This window comes from Ictidomys tridecemlineatus, chromosome 1 (genome assembly GCF_052094955.1).
Source record: "Ictidomys tridecemlineatus isolate mIctTri1 chromosome 1, mIctTri1.hap1, whole genome shotgun sequence".
NCBI classification, from domain to species: domain Eukaryota; kingdom Metazoa; phylum Chordata; class Mammalia; order Rodentia; family Sciuridae; genus Ictidomys; species Ictidomys tridecemlineatus.
The window spans coordinates 244,394,491-244,420,737 of NC_135477.1; the positions used below are offsets into that span (position 1 = coordinate 244,394,491).

General features: G+C 32.7%; 1 protein-coding gene across 5 annotated transcripts in view; it reads left to right on the plus strand.

The window, feature by feature from the left end:
- The window catches only part of Nipbl (NIPBL cohesin loading factor), a 171,156-nt gene that overhangs the window by 107,245 nt on the left and 37,664 nt on the right, over positions 1 to 26,247 (plus strand). For all 5 annotated transcript variants that reach the window (XM_005325630.2, XM_040273065.2, XM_078017525.1 and 2 more), the window contains 15 exons: positions 1,499 to 1,681; positions 6,217 to 6,414; positions 6,665 to 6,736; positions 6,869 to 6,958; positions 9,032 to 9,135; positions 10,863 to 10,949; positions 13,977 to 14,208; positions 15,100 to 15,251; positions 15,825 to 15,905; positions 16,720 to 16,820; positions 18,833 to 18,971; positions 20,943 to 21,025; positions 21,591 to 21,723; positions 22,583 to 22,726; positions 25,591 to 25,680. In XM_005325630.2, the coding sequence (XP_005325687.1) occupies positions 1,499 to 1,681; positions 6,217 to 6,414; positions 6,665 to 6,736; positions 6,869 to 6,958; positions 9,032 to 9,135; positions 10,863 to 10,949; positions 13,977 to 14,208; positions 15,100 to 15,251; positions 15,825 to 15,905; positions 16,720 to 16,820; positions 18,833 to 18,971; positions 20,943 to 21,025; positions 21,591 to 21,723; positions 22,583 to 22,726; positions 25,591 to 25,680 (1,889 nt within the window). The remainder of the gene's footprint in view (positions 1 to 1,498; positions 1,682 to 6,216; positions 6,415 to 6,664; positions 6,737 to 6,868; positions 6,959 to 9,031; positions 9,136 to 10,862; positions 10,950 to 13,976; positions 14,209 to 15,099; positions 15,252 to 15,824; positions 15,906 to 16,719; positions 16,821 to 18,832; positions 18,972 to 20,942; positions 21,026 to 21,590; positions 21,724 to 22,582; positions 22,727 to 25,590; positions 25,681 to 26,247) is intronic.

Here is a 26,247-nt window from a genome sequence, read left to right on the forward strand (position 1 = left end):
AAAGCTCCAGTTAATTTCTTTTACCTATACCATTATTTTTAAAAAAGGCTCTTCTTGATAAAATTTTTTTAAGCCAATTCAAAGAAATATTGCATGAGTTGAAAATGACACAAGATCAGTTAAACTCAAATTTTTTGACAAGATTCTCAGCAGTGAAGTCTTTAGAATAGTAGCAGTCACCAGTATTGCATCTTTGTTGGGTAAAATTGTTTCCATTGCATGTCCTTAGAAGAACAGAAGACTGAAAGTTACTGAAACTCCATTATATTCAGTAAAACCTTCAAAAGAATAAAGAGGGTTTAGTCTTCCATTGAGATTAATATGTTGCATTCCTTTTCTTGAATTATATGTTTATTCTTGACTTTTGAAATATATCTTAATTGATAAGTATTTTTCTTTATTTTTTATTATTTATGTGAACATTATTTGAGTGTTAAGGATAGTTTTAATGTCGATTATAAGTTGCTTATATTTTCTGCTGTAAATCACTGACATTCTTTGCTTCAAATTCATAAAATTTATGAGGTAAGACATTATTTTTATACTTCCCTTCAAAAGGTTTACATAAGTAAGTGAAGTAAGTTAAATTTGTCTTTTTCAGTAGTCATTAAGGATGAATTATTCCAAATAAATAGCTTTTGCTATTTCTGTTTTATTTTGAAACTGTCAGGAAGATGATAATAAATTATTTCTAAACAGAAATATGTGTATGCTTATATATATATATATGTATACAGCATTCAGTAGTATGTTAATGCTTCTTATTGTAATATGTTAAGATATTTTTATTTTGTCTTTACTCTTTTATAAGGAAATATGAAGTTAATTTTCTAACAGACTTGAATTTGCTAAGTTGTATACATTTTTGTTTTTAAATATTTTAGTCCCTTTATCTCACCTTACATGTTTCTGTTATGTTCTTTTAAATATATATTGGTTTGTCTGTTTAAAGAAACTCTCCATTTTGTAAAGGCATTAATATGCTTCTCAAAGAGACAGTGATAGATTAAAAACATACATAAAGTTCTTGCCCAAGCCACCATACTCAACTACCACCATCATAGAGGAAGAGAAAGAGGTGGTAGGTGCTAAGTGTCCTCCAACTCTTCTCATTTATACTAAGGAGTAGCATTAGTTTCATACAAATTAAGCCTACTCCAGACATGTATAAAACAAATTTGTGTGAGGTGTTTTTCTTACTCCAGGGGATCTCTAGTTTCAAAAAGTTTTTTTAATCAGTGTGAATAAATGAAACCATTTTATCAAAAATTGATGATGTAACTACCATTCATTATTATAGTAATATGCCTCATACACACATAAATTGTATTATCAGTTTAGGGTTAAGAGTATTATAATTGTAAACGCAAAACCATTTTATTAAAATGAAAAGGTGATTTATAAAACAAATACTAATATTTTGTTTTTATTATATTAACTTGGTTAAAATATTTCTTTTATATTCAGATTTAAATTTTTTCTTACCTTTCATTAATAGGTAGTATAGATCAATCAGTGTTAAAAGAATTACCCCCTGAACTCCTGGCAGAAATTGAATCCACCATGCCACTTTGTGAACGTGTGAAAATGAACAAACGCAAGCGTAGCACAGTAAATGAAAAGCCAAAATATGCTGAAATCAGTTCAGATGAAGATAATGATAGTGATGAAGCTTTTGAATGTAAGTATCACATAACTTTTTCAAAAAAAGAATTTAAAAGGTAGATTTATGTGTTTGTCTCATAATTCAGGGGGTCAACAAGAGCACAGTAACCTTAATTCTTAATAATCTAGAATCTAGTAGAGCAAGTTATTTTCTTTATATTTTAAAAGTATATGAAAGATGAGATCAGTTGGCACCAAGAAAAATATTTTAAATGAGCTATAATTAGTGTTAAGCACTAAGTATGTATCTGTATGTGTTCATTTATTAAGCTCCTACTATATGCTAGGCACCGAGAACAAAAATACAAATAAGATGTGACCCCTGTCTCAAAGAGTCTTCTGTCTATTGGGGGAAATAATTGAGTAAATGATTGTGGTACAGTGGTAGTAGTTAAATCTAGGATGATATGGGAACACATTGGATTGGCATCAAAATCAGAGTGGGGGTTCAGAGAATGCTTACTGGAAGAGGTGACACTTGAGTTGAGTCTTAAAGGACACGTAGGAGATAGCCAATTGAAGAAATATTTAAAACCATACTATCACTAAATTATGAATGGATTAGCCACATTGTGGATTATCTGTGTGGTTTGGACCTGGCTTCTCCTTTTTGCCCAGCTGTGTCCTGGAATTCCTCCCTTGTTTCACTGTTTTCCAGAGCTGGCTTCTTCACTACACAGCTACCTCTCTACAACACTGTGATCACCTGTCTTTGCACTAGACTTGCTATACCTCGCCTGTCTTCCTACTGGCCCACTGAAAAAGTTCTTCTCTTTTATCCCTATCTTCCTTCTTCTGGAGCAAGAGAATTGAGCCTAGCCAAGAGGGGTCAGCAACCTTGTTTGACTTAAACGGCATTCAGTGGAAACAGACTATGGGAGATCTTCACTTGTGTGCCAACTGACTTAGTCATAATGACCAAAAGAAGTGGGAAGATCACCAGTGTGTTCTACCTTTTCCACCTAGTATCCATAGATTGAGGTGTGACAAGCAAGGGCAGGAAGGACAGATGCATGCTGCCATTTTTAAGTGCATATTGCTGTTGGAAGCTCTTCACCTCCAAAGTTTTTAACCAATGTTCATTTATTCTGACCTTTTAAAAATTGTGAGTTCTTGAGCTATGAGCAGTAGACTATGACTGAACAAATCTGAACAGTTTTAAGAGTGAAATAAAATATACAGCAAACATAATCTGACATATTTAATTATATGTATGATTGTTATAATTTTGTATTACCTTGAGATGTATCTACACACAGTATATTAAAATGGCTAAGGTTAATTTTTTTATTACAATCAACATTTGGTCATATGGGGACATGATTAGCTTGGGCAAGTAAACAGAGAAAGGATATTTGGTGGCCCAGAATCTCCCTCCCTTTCATATATATGACTCCACTCCCTTCCCTTATATGTTACCACTTCTAGAACATCCAAGAAGTCCCTTAATCACAGATTTATTTTCAATTTTACTTCAATTCCATTTAATTGATAGTGGCTGCCTGTATTATTAAATTGATGAGAATTCTGAAGCTACCTCACAGATAAGTGGAAAGGATAGCAGAATTAGAAATGTCCGCCAAGTGTAAAATGTAGAGCCACACAGGTTTCATGTTTGTCATAAGTGCAACCCCTATTCTTTTCCTTACTTTCCATTATGAGAGATGCTATTTTATGGGAACAAATAGATTCATCTTAAAGCCATGGATCCCATTCTATCTATCTTCAAATATTTTGAAAGCTATTAGAGGACCTGAGCTTCAACCCTAGGTAAAAGGAAAGTTTCTCTAGGATTTTAAGGATAAGTGGCCACTAGGGCTATTGATTAGAGTTATGAAAGAAATCCAATTGGAACTTGGAGTCACCAACCAAACTGTCATTATACTGCAGAAGAAGTAATAGTGAAAATATAGCATATTACAAAATGTAACATTATTGGGCTGGGGCTGTAGCTCAGTGGCAGAGCACTTGCCTAGCATGCATGAGACACTGGGTTCAATCTCAACACCACATAAAAAAAAAAAAAAGCATTCTGTCCATCTATAACTACAAAAAACATATATATTAAAAATGTAATAAAAGAATTATGAGAACTTAAGTTTCAAGCATTATGCTGCTTTTAAAAGAGACTTTTTAAAAAATAAAGGTTTTAATGTACTTTAATCAATTGGTTTCCTAAAATCAAAAACTAAGGAAATATTTTGTTTAAAGATAGGGGAAAGGACTGAAGAATGACTTTGAAAGTTGGGCCACACAGGCTTAGATAACTGTAGAACAAACATAAAGTCATAGGGTGCCCTGGGGAAACAAAGAGTGAGTATATAGGAAGCTAAAGAGAATTTTGGAAAGGGAAGGTAAAGAATGCCCAGGTCGTAGTTTATGTACCTCTCACTTGAGTCCCTTCCTCTCCCATGCCTTTTCCAGAGTAATGAGGGAAATGAAAAAAGCCACAGTGAATTGGGATCCTGGTAACTTCATTACAGCACACACAGTGTCATAGAAGTTGTTTGGTTTTGTTATCCTCCACCCCATTTTTATTCAAACTACATAAACTAATGAATATGAAGAAAAATCTCAAGGGTCTATAAACAGTTGTCACAATACAGCATATTATATGTAATTACTAACAACTGTGAGATTTTTTAAAGCATTTTCTGTTCATGAGATTTCACACTAGAGGGGCTGAGGTTGTGGCTCAGTGGTAGAGTGCTTGCCTAGCATACATGAGGCACTGGGTTTAATCCTCAGCACCACATAAAAATTTTAAAAAAAGATATTGTGTCCACCTAAAACTAAAAAATAAATATTAAATTTTTTAAGATTTCATGCTAGAAATAGATTTCTTATCAAAATAGTTACAGTGCAGAAAGACTAAAGTAGCTCATTAATTTTGGTTCATATCAGACTTCATATCTGAGATCACAGAATACTACTTTCTGAACAAGTTTGTTTATTAGTTGCCAAATCCTTATTTGGTGGGCATTTCAATACTTGACAAAACATTGAGTGAATATTATAAAGAAATGACCTGTTTCTCATAGACATACACACACACACACACGCCTACTTATAGTAATATATGAGACAACTCTTAAAAGGGAAAAGGGGAAAAATCCTATTTCTCTTCACATACTTCATAACCAAATTCATGACTGATTATGAAGAAAATAATGATTTTAATATATTTATTTACATTTGTCCTTTATATGATCTCTTGCTATGCCAAACCTATGACCACAAAGAAGTGGAAACAGAATTAAATTCCTTTTCCTGCCATGTTGTTGATAGATTGGACAGAAGGGTTGGAACCAGAAACCAAACTAGACTTAAATAGGAATAGTTAGGGCAGCAGATAAGAGTAAGTAATTGTGTTATCCACATATAAGGACACTGACAGAAGTATAGATAGATGAATGAGCCAGAGATTGACATCCTTAAATCAAAGCCAAGTAGGGAACTCAAAAGGTTTGTCTTGAGTATTTGTGTGTTGATCAGTTAGGCATTCAAAAACAAGACAGTCAGAAGCAAGGGAGTCAAGCAGCAGACTAGAAAGTATGTCTCTGTCAGCAACAAGTGTTCCCTCTGATAAGCAGTGTATGATTTCAAAGTAGGACACATCAGTTCTCTACCCTGGTTTTAACTTGATGGTGCCTACACTCTAGAGTAGGTATGATAAATATCTCTCCCTTGTACTTCACTCCACCTGTCACTGCAGAAATTTCTGTCTTTTTTTCCTGAACTGTGATGCTTTCTTGGGGCTCAGAATTATATTCAACTTAATACTTTAGGCAGCTATTACCAGTTGATCAGAGTTGATATCATCAAATGAAACCTGTTTGCCACATTTGCCTAGAGAATCCTGTCAGTCTTGTGATTTTAAACAGAATGCTTAGATTCCTGGAAGGATGGGGAAAAGACTGAAAGTAACATATAAACATGCTAATGTAGCATGCATAAACTTCGTCGCTTTTCTCCTTGGGTTTAACAAGCCTATTGTTGGAGAGCTGAATTAGTGTTTACAATATTGGTTTATTCTATCTCTGTGGGTTTGTAATGTTAGGTCATAAGAGTCTATGGAATTTATTGCTAAGTTGTGGGTATAACTTAGCTATTAATTGATGACATATTTGGTTACTCATATTCTGTAACACAAAAGTTGACTCAACATCCAAATCCTGCTCCCCATAAATAATATAAATGCTTTAACATGATTCTGTTTTTTATCCAAATATTAAATAAAGGTTGTTTTACAAGCCTTAATTAATCTTGACGTTTACATAAAATCTTTACTGACATATTGAATACCTTTTATTGAAATGTGTACTGTGTTTTAATTCTCAGAACCTTCCTGTTCTGTTAAGTAACAAACTGAATTAATGTAAAAATTTTTAATTTTAGATAAATCTAAACTTCTGAATAGACAAAATTACTCAATTCCTAGACCCACAGAAAGAATACCCCTCCCCCTCAAACATGGTTCATTTGTAAAGTACAAGTTTTAATAGTCTTTTTAAATGAGGTAAATTATTTGTCATGGGGATTTGCTTCTAGCCTCTAGGAAACGACATAAAAAAGATGATGATAAAGCTTGGGAATATGAAGAACGTGACAGAAGAAGCTCTGGGGATCATAGGAGAAGTGGCCACTCTCATGAAGGAAGAAGGAGTTCAGGTGGTGGTCGTTATCGAAACCGAAGTCCATCAGATTCTGACATGGAAGATTATTCTCCTCCTCCCAGCCTTAGTGAGGGTAAATCATCAGTGTAAACAGCTTTCTTACATACAGATTTAAATTAGGGCTTTAGCTTTGAAGAATATTTTATATCTTGTTTTGAGTTACTTAACTCTTGATTTTAATTAAGACAAAAGTAAATATTTAGTTTGGATTTTTTTATCATTATTGTTTAAAGTAATTAATGTTAAGGAACAAACTAGGAACAGAAATGGAAATATTTTAAATTGTCATTCCTGCAGTTTAGTATTTCTTTTGTTTATTTCAGTCGCTAGAAAAATGAAGAAAAAGGAAAAACAGAAGAAAAGGAAAGCTTATGAACCAAAACTAACACCTGAAGGTAACATTTTAGGGTTTGTTCTTTTTTGTTTCCTTTTATTTTTGTGCTTCTTGATTATTTTTTGGTTTCTTTGTCTTCAGCTTCATTTATCTACTTGGAATCTGGATATAAAAAATTTTTTTTCACTTGCAGAAATGATGGACTCTTCAACTTTTAAGAGATTCACAGCATCAATAGAGAATATTTTGGATAATTTGGAAGATATGGATTTTACTGCATTTGGTAAAATCAATTTAAAATATATTTTTTTATCTCTTGTATATACCTAGCTTTTTTCGAATTCTCTAGAGCATTATAGAGGCATGCGCTATGCTATCAAGGTACTTAAAATCTAGTTGTGCATTTAGATCTAGTGCATGTTATCAAGAAACTGAAAACTTTTACACAAAAATCAGATACTAAATTAGTCAAGTCTTTTTTTTATAGAAGTCTGGGGGTGAGGGAAGAAGAATCAAATCCAGGGCCTTTAGCCAGGTGTGGTGTAGCACACTTATAATTCCAGCAGCTCCAGAAGGTGAGGCAGAAGGATCACAAGTTTAAAACCAGCGTCTAAATAAAGAAATAAAAGCCTCAGCAACTTAGTGAGACCCTGTCTCAAAATAAAAAAGGGCAGGGGATGTGGCTTAGTGATTGAGCGCCCCCAGTTCAGTTCCCAGTACAAAATAATTAAAAATTTAAAAAAGCAAAAACAAATCCAGGGCCTTTCTTCCATAGGCTCTACAACTGTAGTATCATTGATTTACATCCTCAGGCCCCAATTAGTTAAGTCTCGGTATACCATCTTTTTAGAATCCTGAAAGTATAGCTACAATACTAGGTTAAAAGAATTAATGCAGGTGAGGTTTGAATAGGCAGAAATAGGAATCTATTCATTTATTGTAATTGTATTTATTGAATCCTTACTGTATCGTGTGTAGTGCTTTATTTTTACAATAGTATGTAAAGATTATCTCTGTAAATATAAAAATGAGTTCATAAAAACACTGCTTACAATAAATAGAGGTACTCAAAAATCTTATGCTACCTTCAGCTGATAAAAACACTAAGGCCTAATTTATTTGAAAACCTTATGGCAAACGTTAATTCTGATACAATTCCATCTATTTGAGAATACCTTTAAAGGTATGTTGCTCTCTTTATTTTTTATTTTTTAGTTTTGGTGCTGGGGATTGAACCCGAGGGCACTCAACCACTGAGCCACATCCCCAGCCATATATATATATTTAGCTGTAGATGGACACAATATCTTAGTTATTTAATTATTTTTATGTGGTGCTGGGGATTGAACCCAGTGTTTCACGCGTGCCGGGCAAGCGCTCTACCGCTGAGCTACCACCCCAGCTCCCTTTTTATATTTTATTTAGAGGCAGGGTCTAAGTTGCTTAGCACCTCGCTTTTGCTGAGGCTGTCTTTGAACTCATAATCTTACTGCCTCAGCCTCCTGAGCTTCTGCGATTAAGGTGTGCACCACTGTGCTTGGTGCTCTCTTTATTTTAAAAGTGTTTGTTCTGTGAAAATTAGTGTAAATAACATTGTTTTTTATAATCATGTTGAGTATCAGTTTCATCTTTTTAAAAACTTCGCAATTCTATACTGAGAAATTGTCTTCTGTGTCATTTAGGGTCCCAAAAGGAAAACAGAAGCACTCTCAAATTAGGATACTTTGAGGTGGAGTTATTTACAAATAGATTAATTATGAAGATGGGGGTGAAGTAGTGCCAGAACCCAGAGTTAACTGCCATGGACTGTTACCATCCCTACACCCAAATGAATAAGGGTAAAGAGAAATCATAAGAATTCACTTAATAGGAAAAAAAAAATGTTATAGAGCAGGTACAAAAGAAGCAGTATTTTTGGACAGATCCAGCCTGAGACCTCATAAGAAAGGAGTCAGGGATATAAATAGCCTGACCTCACTCTCCTTCTCTTTGATCTTCTGACAGGGTACCCCACTGGCTGAACCCAAACAGAAGCCAGAGGGCATGGGAGACTATTGATGTAGTTCATACAGGTCAGCCTCCTGGGACAGAGAGAATGGTTGAAAAGGGTCAACAGTGTACCTGTCTACTATAGTAAAGACAAGAGAGCTGTCTGTCGTCCCATTTTAGTCAGAACTCTTTAATTTTACTCCTTCCCCTTTTCATTTAGGGTTTGCTTGAGATTTACAAAGGCCTTTTAATTTATTTGTTTAGTTTATTTATATTTTTGTGGTCAAATTTTTTATTAAAAGTTAAACTTACCATCTTGAGCTATTTCTTTTACCTAAATTCTATATTTGTTTGTTTGGTTTTTTAGGTGATGATGATGAAATTCCTCAGGAACTGCTCTTGGGAAAACATCAACTTAATGAACTCGGCAGTGAATCCGCTAAAATTAAAGCAATGGGTATAATGGATAAGGTATCTCAGTAAAGTAAAATTTATAAATTTTCTGTTTTTTTTTTTTACTGGGGATTGAACTTGGGCACTCAACCACTGAGCCATATCCCCAGCCCTGTTTTTTATTTTATTTAAAGACAGTGTCTCACTGAGTTGCTTCGTGCCTTGCTATTGCTGAGGCTAGCTTTGAACTCGTGATCCTCCTGTCTCTGCCTTCTGCACTGCTGGGATTACAGGCATGAGCCACCACACATAATGTTTTCAGGGTAAATTTATAAAGTTTATGGAAATAATAATGAAAACTCATTATTACTCTTAAAAAGTCCTTGAGTGAAAGTAGTATGCTATAGATATTATAAGGAAAATTATATTATTGTTTTGAAAGAGCATGGGCCTTGAAATTTTTTTCAGTTTTACAAATATTTAGATTATTAAATGCAGAAATACACTACATTTTTCTTTGACCTTTACTCATTTAGGGTTATTAAAGAGTAGATGTGCAATTTTAACATGTTACGTCCCATGGTATAGAATATTGGTTTTTAAATTGTTGTTAAATATATATAGCCTCATTTTTTTAGTGAGTTGTCTTCCTGTGAGTGCACTGTCACTAAGAAATAGTTTTATTTCACTAACGAAATAGCAAATTATTTTACCAGTGATAACTGCAAGCAACAGTGACAGCATCAAGATTTAGCTTCCTGAGCCAGGCACTGTGGAGCATACCTATAATTCCAGCTCGGAAGGCTGAGGCAGGAGGATTGCAATTTTAATGAAACTCAGTGAGAATCTGTCTCTAAATAAAATATAAAATAGGACTGGGGATGTGACTCAGTGGTTGAGTACCCCTGAGTTCAGTCCCCTATACCTCCCCCTAATCTAACCCCCCCTAAAAAAAGAGTTAGCTTCCTGCAGTCTTTATCTGCTATTATTCACACCTTAAATTGCTGTATGATTGCTATACAAAGAGAGTTTCAAGACAATTTTAAGACAATTTATGAAAAGTCTCAATGCTTTAATCTATTATGAAATAGTCCAAAGCAGTGTTTGGGGAAATTTGCTTCTGTACTACAGCATGAGTAATCAAACTGGGTTTAACATCAGTTGCTTTGTTGATCTCCTGTTGGCTCTTCTGGCTGCATGCTAGGAACTAAGTAGAGTACTATTAAATCAAGAGAATCTGAGTAAACAGTTACCTCCTGATGATACTAACTTTTTAAATACAGAAAGCATCCTTTGTAAGAAACTAAACAGGAAACATTTTTTAAATGTCTAAGAAGGATTTCTAAATAAAGCCATGTTGTTTCAATTCACGTTCATAACTTTTATCATTCACCTTTTCATGCTTCCATTATTCAGAATGCTATCTGGGATTATAAATCTGCTGAATAACATTATAGTGTGGAGCTAAGTGATAATTAAATCAGTGGGTGAAATCTGTAATGTATACATGTGTTCATGTGCAAATTCACTGTCACTTCCACAAGGGCAGAGGGCCCAGCATCAGAACACATTGAGTCTTACCTGGATATATGCCCATTCTCTTTTCTCAGGGTTTTTTTCAGAAAACGTTGAATAATTCTTTACATACATGGAATTTAAGGTTCTTTGAAGGGGAGCTATTTTTTCCCCACTCTTTCAAGTAGTAATGTTATGTTTTCCACAGCCCAAAAGGAATAATTGTTTTTTGAACAATTTATAGTTTTTTTTGCCAGTAATTGATAAAAAAAATTATGTTCCCATTTTAGCTTTCAACTGATAAAACTGTGAAAGTCCTAAATATCTTGGAGAAAAATATTCAGGATGGATCAAAACTCTCCACTTTGTTAAATCACGTAAGTGTAAATTAATATTGTTGATTTTACCCTTAATATTGTTAAGATACAAATTTTTTCACAAGCAACTTCAATTTATATGGAAAATTCCATATTTCATAATTTGAGCTTATTACTACATATTAGTTGCATTTCTTAACATTTCTAATAGAATTTCACTTTTAGTAATTCAAAATTAGTGTTATACATTGTCAGTTTCCAGCTTTACCATGAAAAGTCAGATAACTTTTTTTTTTAATATATTCTTTTTAGTTATAATTGGACACAATACCTTTATTTCACTTTTATTTTTATGTGGTGCTGAGGATCGAACCCAGGGTCCCGCACGTGCAAGGCAAGTGCTCTACCACTGAGCCACAACCCCAGCCCCCCCCAGATGACTTTTTTTATTTTAAAAGTGAATCTTAACTTTGCTCTTCCTTGTATGAGTGTTTAAATTTTCATTTTATAATGTTGTATAAGTAGTAAATCTTTTTGTTGATCTTTTAGAAAAAAGTGAGAAACGTTATGCTGATTTCCTAATGTATACTAAAACATTAATCTTTTATATGCCGTTTTTATACCTAGTTCAAAGGTAGGTGAAAGGATTCAATGGGTTAGTTCATGTAGTGTTTAAAACCATATCTGGCATGTTGTAACTATACACTAAATGATAACTGTAACTGTTACTGCATTTTAATATGTTTATATCAAAAGCAATTGGAACATGGTTACAGTGGTTTATGAATTGACCAAAGTACATTTTCAGATGTCTACCTTCCTAGCATTGTAGCTAACTTTATAAATCACATATGCATTCAAATTGATCTTGATATTTCTAACATTAATGAAAACAAACATTGATGTTTATAGGAATTTAGTATAAGAGATAAGATTTAGGGAAGTTTTAAGTCAATGAACTTTCTTGTTTTAAAAAAAGTCTAGCGGATGAGTTGAGCCCAGTGCTAGACCACATGCCTTTTGTGAAGGATGCCTGGTTCTGGGTTCATTCCCCAGCACCACATAAAGGAAAAGAAAAAACACAGTGGGGTGGGGACTTGCATATATGTCAGCAGTAGAGCTCTTGCCTAGCATGCATAAGACCCTAGATTTTATCCACAGCACCACAGTTTAAGATGAAAAGGGCGGGGGGGGGGACTGGAGAAAATTTTCAAAACATAAAAAAGTTCATACTCTCCTATAGCACTGGCCACTTTTAACACTTTTTTGAGATATAACCACAGTTCCATTTTTGGATATATGTGTGGGTGTGTGTACTTATAACACACTGAATTTTGTTTTATCTTATGAAATAATTTGGTGTTTTTAGAAGCCACAGGTTTGCTAAGTATCCATATGGAATAAGACATGGAGAAAAAAATAGTCTTAGGTGGTAGTTCTCTGGATTATTAAATGTATGTTTTTTTTTTCTTTTGAGGTTCTGGAGGTTGAACCTAGGAACTCTACCACTGAGCCATAGCCCCAACCCTTTTTATTTTTTGTTTTGACAGAGGATCTTACTAAATTGCCAAGGCTGGTAACATCAGCCTTGTGATCCTCCTGCTTAAAACCTCTGAGTAACTGAGATTATAGGAGTGCACCTCTGCACCTGGCCTATATCTATACTTTATAATTATTATTTTTTGTAGTTGTAGATGGGCGGAATGAAATGCCTTTATTTGTTTATTTTTATGTGGTGCTAAGGATTGAACCCAGTGCCTCATATGCTAGGCAAGTGCTTTGCCACTGAGCTACAGCCCCAGCCCTGAATCTATACTTCTCAATACCCTCTTTTTTAGACTAGTTTTGACAAATTTTTTTTATTGTTGTTGTTTGGTTTTTTGTTGCTAGGGGTTGAAACTAGGGCCATGTATGCTGGGCAAGCACTCTACCCACGGAGCTACATTCTCATCCCCTTGGCTAGTTTTTTAATCATATGGAAAAAAGGCTAAAAGAAACCTGTAGTGGCAGTCTACTCTATTGTTTCTATAAGTTACTTAAAACTTTGCCAAGAAATTATGGGTTCTGGGACTGGCAGTGTAGCTCAGTTGTAAACTATATGCCTACCATTCATAAGACCCAGAAGTAATACTATAATATGAAGTTTGTGTTTCATAAAAAAGAATGTGATAGGGCCTAGGTTGTGGCTTCGTGGTAGAGCGCTTGCCTAGCAACTATGAGGCACTGAGTTCAGTTCTCAGCACCATATATAAATGAATAAATAAAAAAACAGTTTATCAACTTAAAAAAATATATTAATAAAAAAAGAATGTGGTAAAAATATTTGCACTTTTAATAGTAAGCTTTAAAGTATTCCCTCCCAGTTGTAATGTCAAGTTGCTAATGTGTGAAGTAAAAGGAAGTCTTTTGTCAGTTGTTGAATTATCTACTTTAGAAAATGAGTTATGTCTTCAGTAGTCTTTATATCACTACTTTGGGTGTGGTGAAGTTGCTGATGTTTGATTCTAGGGTCTCTCATGCATGGTAATAAGTGCATGCTCTACAATTCAGTTATATTGCCAGCACTGAATATTTCTACTTTTAATTTCAGTTTCAGAAATACAGTGTGGTTAATAAACAGGTATTAGGAACTGCTCAGTCAATAAATTTGACTACTTATAAATAAAAACTTCCCATGTTAATTTCTCTTTGTTTTTACTTAAAAAGTTATTTTAACTATCATATTTATACCCAAGACACAAAATAAATTTATATGCAGTGTAGTGTGGTAAGTTAAAATCTTAGATCTAGATAAAGTACACAAAAAGTAAAGGTAACCATAATTTATCACTGGAGTGTCACCTACTGGGGAAATTTGGAGGCAAGTATATCATGTTTGCAAATACTGATAACAAAAGTTTTAAAAAAGAAAACCTTGCCTAAAGTAATATAGTATTTGTGCTTTATTCCGGATATTCTTTCAGAGTATGCACATCGAAATCCTGTGTTTTCTACCATTGAAAATCAAATATATCAGAATTTTTTATTGATGTTGTAGACTTATACATGTGTTTATTTCCACTTCATTAAACATGTGCTCTTTTATAGAATAATGATACCGAAGAAGAAGAAAGGTTATGGAGAGACCTTATTATGGAGAGAGTTACAAAATCAGCAGATGCCTGTCTTACAACTATCAACATTATGACATCCCCTAACATGCCAAAAGCTGTATACATTGAAGATGTAATAGAAAGAGTTATACAGTACACTAAATTTCATTTGCAAAATACACTTTATCCTCAGTATGATCCTGTTTACAGATTAGATCCTCATGGAGGTTAGTTTGTCCATGTATGTGGGTAGTTTTTAATATAATATCAAAAATGTCTGTTGTAAATTTTCCCATGTTAGATGAGTCAGAATATAAGAAATATATAAAATATTCCATTTTAAAATGGAATCAAAACTATTAGAACACATAAATCATACTAAACATTGACTTTGACTTTGTATTTGAGTAGAATATAGAACTCTTAGTTAATATAGTGTTTCCCTAATTATGATTTTTTTTTTAGCACTGAGAGGTTAGCATCCTAATCTGAAAATCTAAATGCTCTGAAATCTGAAACTTTTTAAAGTTCGTGGGTTTTTTTCCCTTTTATTAATGCATTGTAGTTATACATAATAGTTGGGTTCATTTTGCCAAACATATACATGCATAGAATTTGATTTACTCCATTTCAGTCCCAAGTTCTACCATCCTCACCATCCTTACTCCTGAAATCTGAAGCTTTGTGAACACTATCAATAATGCTCAAGAAATTTGGGGATTTTGGAGTATTTCATATTCTTGTCTTAAGGATGCTCAACTGGTAAAGTCTATGCAAGTAGTACAAAATCTGAAGAACTTCGAAATCCAAAACTCTTTGTTTCCAAAAATTACATAAAGGATACTTAACCTGTAACCTGTATTTATGTATGATTGAAGGTACTTTTACTAGTCAAGAGAAAAATCCCAGATGCTCCTGTTTCTGTTACCACTTTTTCCTAATTTTACCGAGGTAGTTTTCTCTTTTAATAAATAACTGGCTTTATTTGCCAGATTGTGTTTTAATGTAGCCAGAAACAAGATTGTGTTCTTTTAATTCAGAAAATCGATTTTAGCATTCATTATGGAAAAATATTAAAAGTTGCTATTTTCCTTATATTGATATTTCTTTCTTTTTAGGAGGGTTATTAAGTTCAAAAGCCAAACGAGCTAAATGTTCCACTCATAAGCAGAGAGTAATAGTAATGCTTTATAACAAAGTTTGTGACATTGTTAGCAGCCTGTCAGAATTGCTAGAGATACAACTTCTTACAGACACAACAATTCTTCAGGTAACTTTTTTTTCTTTCTTTAAGCATTTTGTAAATTTTTGGATGAAACAATGTAAGAATAGAGGATCTGATGAAGTCTTGTGTAATCTTGTTTTACTCAGTAATAATGTCATTTCCACATTAATTTTTCCCATTCAGACAATGTTATAATCAAATTAAAGAAATTAAAGTTCAGGGGAGTTTTAAAAAGAAACATTTTTGGCTAGAAGAGAAATGAATGTAGTATAAATTCCAAACTCTAAATTCTTTGAAAGATATTTCCTTTACAATATGTCAGGATATTTTCTCACAGGAAAATGAATGGTTTTTGTTTCTTTATATTTACATGGCATTTATTAGTCTAAAAGATAGATATTAGAAAAATGGCAGCTATGAATCAAGGTAACTAATGTATGGGCTAATGTCCTTGAGAGATGAAGGGGAACGGAGAAGGGAATAGATACTGACTACATGAGGGAAAGAAAATGCCCTCTGAATGTCTCCTGGTAAAGTTATATGTTGTTGGAGTACCAACTAGTAAGATACAATATTACTAAAATCAACTAAAGATATTTACTTATTTTTTCTTTTCAGGTTTCATCCATGGGAATAACACCATTTTTTGTGGAAAATGTCAGTGAACTACAGTTGTGTGCCATTAAATTAGTCACTGCAGTAAGTATAATCAATTTGTATTTTTAGTTATTCCCCAGTAAAATAATATTGACATAATTTAATCCAGACTTAGAAAATTAATGTAGATTCCTGGTTTCAAGTAGGTTAATTTTGCTATCAGGATTATTTTATGTGTCTTATTAGATTCTGTGAACTAAGGATTCATCTTTTTGTTCCATGAATTTGTCCAATTAATCTGTGTTCCAGCTAAAAATTCCTTAATATTTATAATAAAATCAGAATGGTCTGAAGTCACTTAAATTTGTCTTATTTCCATATCCAAAATATCATACCAAATGATACAATATATTCTTTGACTTCTTTTTTTAGTTGTAGATGGTTACAATAAATACCTATATTTATTTTTTTTATATGGTGCTTAGGATCGAACCCAGTGCCTCACATCTGTTAGGCAAGTGCTATACCACTGAGCTACAACCCCAGCCCTATTCTTTGACTTTTATAAGAATGTTGTAATCAATAACAGAAAATTTGAGCAAATTGACTTAAGACATTACCATTGAAAATGAAACATCTTGGGCTGGGGATGTGGCTTAAGCGGTAGCGCGCTCGCCTGGCATGCATGCGGCCCGGGTTCGATCCTCAGCACCACATACAAAGATGTTGTCTAAAAAAATTAATTAATTAATTAAAAAAAAAAAAAACTAGTTTCTATCATCCATTTTTTTAAAAAAAAAAGAAAAGAAAATGAAACATCTTCATTCTAAATAAATAATATTTTTATTACATGTATCATTTTTGCTTTGTTTTCTAATATAATAGTTTAATTTGTAATCTTATAATTACCTAACAGGTATTCTCAAGATATGAAAAACATAGGCAGCTAATTTTGGAAGAAATTTTTACTTCACTTGCAAGATTACCAACCAGCAAGAGGAGTTTAAGGAACTTCAGGTAACTAATTATAGAAGTAGTCAAGTAATGAAAAACTTTGTAATATTATAACCAGGATACATTTATTCATCATATCTGCCTGATTTATATTCTTTATGTTCTAATGACTAAATAAAAGGCAGTTTAGTTAGAACATCATGAAGAGTAGCTTAGATATGGGGAATCATTTTTGGGGAATTCAAAGTAGTTCAGTCATCCTCAAACGTCAGGATCTGTGGCAGTATTTTATAATTTTTGTTTATATAATCAATCAACAAACATATGACAAAATGTTCAATATCTCTAGTAATTACAGAAGTGAAAATCAAAACTACTCTAAAATTTCATCTCACTCCAGTCTGAATAGCAGCTATTAAGAATACAAACGACAATAAGTGTTGGTGAGGATATGGGGGGAAAGGTACACTCATACATTCCTGGTGGGACTGCAAATTGGTGCAGCTAATATGGAAAGCAGTATGGAGATTCCTTGGAAAATTTGGAATGGAATTACCATTTGACCATCTATCCTACTCCTCACTTTATACCCAAAGGACTTAAAAATAGCATAATACAGTGACGCAACCACATCAATGTTTATAGTAGAACAATTCACAATAGCTAAATTGTAGAACCAACCTAGATGCCCAGTAGATGAATGGATAAAGAAACTATGGTGTGTATATATACACATATACACACACACACACACACACACAATGGAATATTACTCAGCATTAAAAGAGAATAAAATTGTGGCATTTGCAGGTAAATAGATGGAATTGGAGAATATTATGCTAAGTGAAGTAAGCCAATCCCAAAAAACTGAAGGCCAAATGTTTTCTCTGATATATGGATGCTAATCCATAATGGGTATGAGGGTGGTGCATGGGAGGAATGGAGGAACTTTAAATAGGGCAAAATGGAGGAAGAGGAAGGAAAGGGGCATGGGGATAAGAAAGACTGTGGAATGAGATGGACATTATTACTCTATGTACATGTATGAAGACACACACAAAAAAAGAGTGAGGCCTATGACTTGGACTTAATTTTAAATAGTCGTAAGCCATTGAATGTTTTGGAAAGAGCTGAAAGATTACTCTTCACAGCAATATAAAGAATAGACATGAGGGCTGAATACTTTTAAATCACTAAGTACACTGTAATAAGGAATGTTATCCATTGCTATGGTATTATTGTCTTTGTTGTCAAAGGGAATTCTTTAGTGATTATGTTGACCTGGAATGTAGGTTTGTTTTTTAGATTACTTTGAAGGCTGTCTTCTATAATTATTTTTATCTTAATTTACTTTTAGACTCATGTTTATTGATAAATGTCTGTTATCTGTTAACCCTGAAAAAAATAACTAAATATATAAAAGAACTCTTATTTTTGTACAACCTCTGTAGAACAAAGCACTTGTCAATTGATTTTTCATACCACTGACATCATACTCACAAATGATCAAGAATTGAATTTGTATTCAATTTTTTTTAAAGAGAGAGAGAGAGAATTAATATTTATCTTTTAGTTTTTGATAGACACGACATATTTATTTTATTTTTATGTGGTACTGAGGATCGAACCCAGTGCCCCGCACATGCCAGGCGAGCGTGCTACTGCTTGAGCCACATCCCCAGCCCCAAAGAGTTGACTTGTATTCAATTTTAATACCAAATGACCACTTCATTCAGCAGATGGAAACTGAAAGTTTTTATCATTTCAAAATCATTTTGATAAACATTCAGTAATTTTTCATTATAAATTTATCTGCAGTGCATATAAAATAGAAATTTGGATTAACTATTGTATTTTTCTTCTGGCTATTTTAATTATATGAGCACACATTGCATTGGCATTTATTTGGTATTTTTTATTACTCATTAAAAATAATTAGACCTAAGAACACTGTTAGAAGGACTAAAGACAATGCTTACAAATAGTAAAACTGAAACTTTCAGATAATGATTGACTTGTAAAATAAGATTTTCTTCATACCCCATATAATTCAAACCATTTTTTCCTTACTAAAGGTTAAATAGTAGTGATATGGATGGAGAACCTATGTATATTCAGATGGTTACGGCTCTGGTTTTACAACTTATTCAGTGTGTAGTACATTTACCATCATCAGAGAAGGACTCTAATTCAGAAGAAGACTCAAATAAAAAAGTAAGGAAATATTTTAAAGTTTTATAACTTTGCACTTTAACAATCAGAAACACATATATTCTCTGTAATTTTTTTAAAAAACTGAAGTTCTTAATTAGGATTTCATGATTGGCCTTTTAGTTCTTATAGAGCATTGGATAAGGTTTTAGAAGATTGGAATTCTAGTACTGATTTGTAGCCACAGGTCATAAAACATGCAAACCTTTTTGACCATTTTGGGTTTCTTCTCCAGCTGTAAAATGAAGGTAATAATACTTAACAGGCCTACTATCCCAGATTGTAAAACTCTAGTGAGATATTGAATATGAAAGTGAATATAACTCTAACATGTAACATAAATATGCAACATATAAATATAATTGATATGGAATTCATATGGAAATGTGCTTATGCCTTCCCTGATAGGTTACTCTTTACTAAGGTTTTCTCTGATATCTTTGTTTTTTTGTTGTTTTGTTTGTTTGTTGTAATTCTGGGAATTGAAGCAAGGCCTCTTTCCATTGCTACGCAAGTGCTCTACCATTTGACTACACCCCTATCCCTGTCTTGGTTCTAATAGACTCAGTTGACACTTGGACTTTTCCAAGTTCTATAGTTGTACCCCAACAAAAGTTTAAGAAACAGAAATAGTTTTATTTGTGTATTCTGTTATAGCTAAATACTAATATTGTCCAAAAAGTTGAGATCCTGTTTGTTTCTCTCCTCCTTTTTTTTTTTTTTTTTTTTAAAGACCTTTATTTTGTTTGTTTATTTTTATGTGGTGGTGAGGATCAAACCCAGTGCCTCACATGTGCCAGGCAAGTGCTCTGTCACTGAGCCATGACACCAGCCCCTATTTCTCCCCTCTTCTGTCTTTTGTCTCTAATCTTCATTTCTTTACCATAGGGGACCAGTATCATGAGTATGTTTATCTTCTTCCATTAATTTATTTATCATTATAGATTTCAGTAGGGCTATTTTGTTTTTAAAATATACATAAATGATAGTGATATATGTACAGTTAATATTTTCAGTCAAGATTTTGGGGAGGGGCATGTGCTGCGGATTGAACTCAGGACCTTGTGCTTATAAGGCAAGCACTCTACCAACTGAGCTATATTGCCAGCCGTCAAGATTGTTTTTAATACACATAACTCAGGTTTTTTTTAGTTGCATTAATAAAGCTATAGTAGAATGTTGTCATAACCTAAAGCAAATGCTTTTTAGATGTACTTAGAAGTATAATTATTAAATTACTTATTAAATACATACATTAATTTCACTTAATGTTGTCAGTTTGCTCACCAAAGTGATATTTTAGTTTACGTTTCTTTATTATTATTATTTTACCTAGTATGGTCATTATGAAATTATATCAGAGTTTTATTTCATGTTTCCCTAATGAATATTAGTGAGTTTGAGCCCCTTTCCTTGTATTTGTAAACATTTGGATTTCTTCTGCTATGGGTTGAATATTTATATCCTAATCTTAAAATTTGCAATGAATTTGTTGAATTTTCCTTTGAATTATATTCCATTGTTTCATAAACTTTGAGGTTGGAGTATTCTTTGGTTGGTTTTTGTTTTGCTTTTGCTTTTTTTTGTTGTTGTTATTGCATTGCTGAGGACGGATCCCCAAGGCCTCATTCATACACTAAGCACGCATGCATTCAGTTACCACCGAGCTACACCCCCAGCCCTGAAAAATTATTTTTGTACTTTTAGTTCTTATCTTCTTATCCTGACCTGTATCGCTATAAGCAACGACTCACTACATTTTTACTCTTAAATATTTTAACAAACTCTACCAGTATTTTTATCCTTATAGTTTTAAAATTTGTTTAGTATGCTAACTGTGGCTTTTCTTTTTTTATAGAAAAGAATAAATATTTACTATTTGAATGTATTTATTACCTCTGTTTAGTAATAACATGGCAGTAGTAACAATAACTTATTTCTTACATCAGTATAAGTTCATTTTTCTCACTGTAGGTTGACCAGGATGTTGTCATTACCAACTCTTATGAAACAGCTATGCGAACAGCCCAAAACTTCCTTTCCATCTTCCTTAAAAAGTGAGTAAAATTAACTTAAGTCTGATTTTTATTTTCCACAGTATATACTTTATTTAGAAAAAAGATGAATCCAGTTTCCTGCCATAATCTGAACTTAGGGTACACCACCTCCCTCGTCCTTGCTCTCCTTATCTTTAAAATGAGGCTGTTAGAATATTAACAGTTTAAAATTTTTTTACTTTCTTGTGTTAGACCTTAAGGTACTACATTGAAGTTCGGTAATTTTTCTTCACTAAATTTTGAGATATTTTACTCAAAGTTTGTGGAGAGAGGTGACTTAGCGTCATATTATCATAATTGTGGAGAGAAAAAAACAGTGGTTGTTTTTTAAAAGTTGTTATGGTTTCCAGAAAATAATGTTAATTTTGGTTAATAAGTGAATTCCCTATACTGGGGGGGAAAATGGGGTTTGAGAAATAGATCCATAGATCATATTTTGTCCAATGTCCTCCCATACGCCTTGTTTCTAAAATACAGAGAAAAGATAAATCAGTTAACAAGTTTAGTTGTAATAGTAGACATGTCACCTAAATTAACATCCTTTTCATTATTTGTCCTTGAATAGATGTGGTAGTAAGCAAGGTGAAGAAGATTATAGACCACTCTTTGAAAATTTTGTTCAAGACCTTCTTTCAACAGTCAATAAGCCTGAATGGCCAGCTGCCGAACTACTCCTTAGTTTGTTAGGGAGACTGTTGGTAAGAGTATAGCATTTAAAGATTATTAGATTTCTAGAAGACAACATAATGAGGATGTACTCTGATTCACAGATGATGAATTCTTTAAAAATGTGTAAGGAAATATGAACATTGCATCTCTATTTTTGCATGTGTATAACTGTACACTATATTACCAGTACTTTGTGGAAAACTTTAAAATGTGAATTTTAGTAGTTTCATTTTATTATATAAGAAAACAATGCTTTAACATTTTTGGTTTGGTTTAGTTTGGTTTGATTTGGTTTGGGGCTATTAACATTCTTAGTTTAAAACATCTCAACAATGAGCCACAAGTTATTTTATTTACTCATTTCAAAGCATGAAACTAATTTGAAATCTTCATCATCTTTAAGAGTATTTCCAAAACTATATGGTTTTAGTCCTCATGAAATACAATAAGAAAATGAAAAGAAATATTGTGATTTTTCTTTTTACTTTTAAAGTACATTTGGATTTGTACAATAAAAACTGTGACAAAGCTTTTGAGAACTTTTTGTGAACTGGGAAATATGTTAATATTATTGTAAAACTAATGTTTCATAGGCATCAGAATTCAACCCCTAAGAAATTCTTACTCAGTAATATTCAGTTTTATACAGTTGAGTCTGCACTTTTTAAAAAGTGACTATGCTTTATCTGTAAATTTTTTTAGCAAATGAAAATGTTCAGATTTCACAAAACCATAAGGCAAAAATCACTTTATGGACAGTGCACAAGAAAAAAAGTTTAAATTCCAAATAGTTCAACATAGATTTAAAATTTATAATTTTACAATGATTATTAAATATAAAATGGTAAATTTATATTAAATATAAAATTACTTAATTTTGATGTTTAGGTTCATCAGTTCAGTAATAAGTCAACAGAAATGGCTTTAAGAGTGGCATCTCTTGATTATCTTGGAACTGTTGCTGCACGACTAAGGAAAGATGCTGTTACAAGCAAAATGGATCAAGGCTCTATTGAACGAATTTTAAAACAGGTATTGAGATAAAGATTTAAAATTATGGAGATAAATAATAGTTAATTTCTTTAGATGTTTTTACATTAGTGTTTTATTTGTAGTTTCAAAATAAGATTTATACTTCTAAAAGTGGACTTTTTGAAGTTCCAAAGATGAATTTCATACTTTAGGGTGAATTATGTAAAGTCCTTAGTTTACTTTTTTTTTTAACTACTGTTGTGAATGCATAATATTATTTTTATATTTGGTTTGGCTTAATGGAGATATAGCTCAGTGGTAAAGTGGTCACCTAGCATGCTTACAGCCTAGGGTTTCAATTCTTAGCATCACCAAAACAAAACAAAGCTATGTTTGGTTTGACATTTAAATTTTTTAATTACTAAAATGGTGATGTGGCGTGCCTATTCAGATTATTTTGTATCTTTAAATGTTGTATATCTTATATTAGGGAGGGTTGGAGAGGGCTTCTTTTCAGATTATATTATTAAAGAGTGTTCATCTAAGGGAAAAGTTGTTTTATTGTTTCATATATTCTTTTTTAAAAAAATATTTTGTTAGTTGTTGATGGACCTTTATTTACTTATTTGTGGTGCTGAGAATAGAACCCAATGCCTCACACATTCTAGGCAAGCACTCCACCACTGAGCCACCACCCTAGCCCTTTTTATATTCTTTCAAAGTATGGATAAAAATTTAATCTTCTAGTCTTATATTCAAAACTGTGTCCACGTTGATTTTTTTCATTGTACTTTTGTGTTTTGAAATAATTGCAGCCTTATATATAAGTTGTTAAGAATAGTACAAAAAAATACCATGAATTCTTCATCCAAATTCCTTAATTTTTCACAATTTGTTACATTTGCTTTGTCGTTCTCTTTCAAAGTATGCACATCTTTTTTTTTTAATGTTTATTTTTTAGTGTTTTTTTTTTTAGGTGAACACAATATCTTTATTTTATTTTTATGTGGTGCTGAGGATTGAACCCAGTGCCTCACGCATGCCAGGCGAGCACGCTACCAGTTGAGCCACATCCCAAGCCCCTGCACATCTTTTTGTGGGACTGTGATGGAACAAAGGAAACTCCATCTACTGAGTTATGTCCTTAGTCCTTTTCTTTATTTTTATTTTGAGAAAGAGTCTCACTAAGTTGCCAAGGCTAACCTTAAACTTGCAATCCTCCTGCCTCAGTCTCCCAAGTCTTGGGGATTACAGGCGTGTACCACTACACCCTGCTTATATATGCACTTATTATTATTTTAAAAAATATTTTCTAAACCATTCGTGGTTAAATTAGACATAATACCCCTATTATCCTACTGTATTCTCTAGAACATTGGTTTTCAAATTGTGATTCCCTGTCAAGCTGCACCAATATTTATATGACATGGGAACTTCTTAGAAGTATAAATTTTTTAGGACCTTCTCTGTGTTTACTGAATCAAAAATTCTCAGAATGTGGCAGTTACTCCTCCAGGTGATTGTAATGAATGCTGAAGTTTGAGAGCCACTTTTTAGTGTATATTTCTGCAAATAAGAGCTCTCACTTACATATCCATAGTATAGCTATCAAAAGTGAAAAATTATCATTAATGTTAATATAAATACTACTATCTAATGTAATACTATCATTCCTATTCTATTTAATAGATTATAACTTACTGCTACATTATTTTAATGTCAAATTGTCCTACATTTGCCCAATTTGACTCTGTAAACAGTCTTTTGTGTCCTTTTGATATGTCCCATCATTCTTTAAGGACTTTTCTGGAACAGCTTGGTGTTTCAGAGACACTTTTTACTTTTCCTGCCTAACCCTGCCCTGGGATCAGCTATTTCTCCAAAGAATCCTCTTCCTTCTTAGTGAATGGTAATGTGGAAACCAAGATGTATATTGACCTTCAATATTTCCTTGAGAGGCCCTGGAACCTGTTATGCCATATTTGACTGTGTAAATTGTTCACTCAAGGGGGGACGTATCATTTGTGGGTGGAAAATGTTTTTTCAAATATCATTTGTAAATATGAAAGCATACTTTCAAATTGTTTTTGAAGTTTATAGAATGTTTCAGTTTCACCACCCTCCTAGATCAGGGGTTACCTTAATCTTTGCTTTCTTTTTTGAGATATAGTCTAAAGTATGTGTTTGGCATTTCACATGCTAAAGCTAAAACTGCTAAAGGAATAACTGTGGACAAAAATATCAGCTCACAGTTAATTTCTGCCTCTTTAAAATTCTTGACAAAAACTAAACATTTAATCCTTTTATGCACCTAATTCAGTCAACAGCTCACCTGTTATCTAATATCCTACATGAAATAAGTACTATTGTCATATTACTAATAAGGAAAAAATATTTCCCTTCACAATGTTCTTTTTAAATAATGTCTTAAAGAAATTTGTAATGCTTGGGGTTGGGGTTGGAGCTCAGTGGTAGCACACTTGCCTGGCATGTGTGAGGCACTGGGTTGTATTCTCAGCACCATTATAAATAAATAAAATAAAGAGTTATCAACAACTAAAAAAAAAAATTGTAATGCTTATTAATACAGATGATAACAATTTCCATTTACTGATTTAAAAGTTTGAAGACGAGGATTTTCCTACATCTGAAGATTTAACAGATTGTTCTGATAACTTTTATGTCAATTACTTGTAAGCTTTTTAAATGAAATATGACACGTAGTTCATAAAAATAAAAGCTAACCTCATCTATTAATTTATATTTTCAGAAGTCGTTTTTTCTGTTCCTTCCTTTGAGTTGCTATAATTATATTTTCACTTTTATTATTAACGTTTCTTCTCTTAGATTTGTGTTTATATATAGACAGTTTGCTAAAACATAACAGTAATATCTTTTTGGTTCCTAATTGATTTATTTTATAGGTTTCTGGAGGAGAAGATGAAATCCAGCAATTGCAAAAAGCATTGCTTGATTACTTGGATGAGAACACTGAAACTGACCCTTCACTAGTGGTAAGATTGTTTGCTTTTTTTATTTAAATTGGGTCTTAAGAAACTTTGGAAATGAAGAGGAAAACTTAAGTTGTTTTGGAATATTGATTTTGAAACAAAAAATTACTTGGTCTTCTAAATAGAAAAGAATGGTTAACTGTTATTTTGTCTGATGTGGGATTCTGATTACAGATACCATAAGCTCAACAAAAAGAACTTGTGTAAAAAGGGGAATATTTGGGCTGCACATGTGGCTAACACCTGTAATCCCAGCCAGCTCTTGGGAGGCTGAGGCAGGAGGATCATGACTTCAAAGATGCCCTTAGCAACTTAGTGAAGCCCTAAGCAACTGAGTAATATCCTGTCTCTAAATAAAAAGGGTTGGAGATGTGGCTCAGTCATTAAGTGCCCCTGGGGTTCTATTCTTGATACCAAAAAAAGGGGGGTGGGAATACTTGGAAATCTTCTCATTAATTGTCTTTGAATCTAGGGTAGGTTGTTGCCCCTCAGGATAGGTATATGTGATACATAGATGATCTCTTCGCATTATTTTTTTAATTATTATATTTTATATATAACCATTTTTAT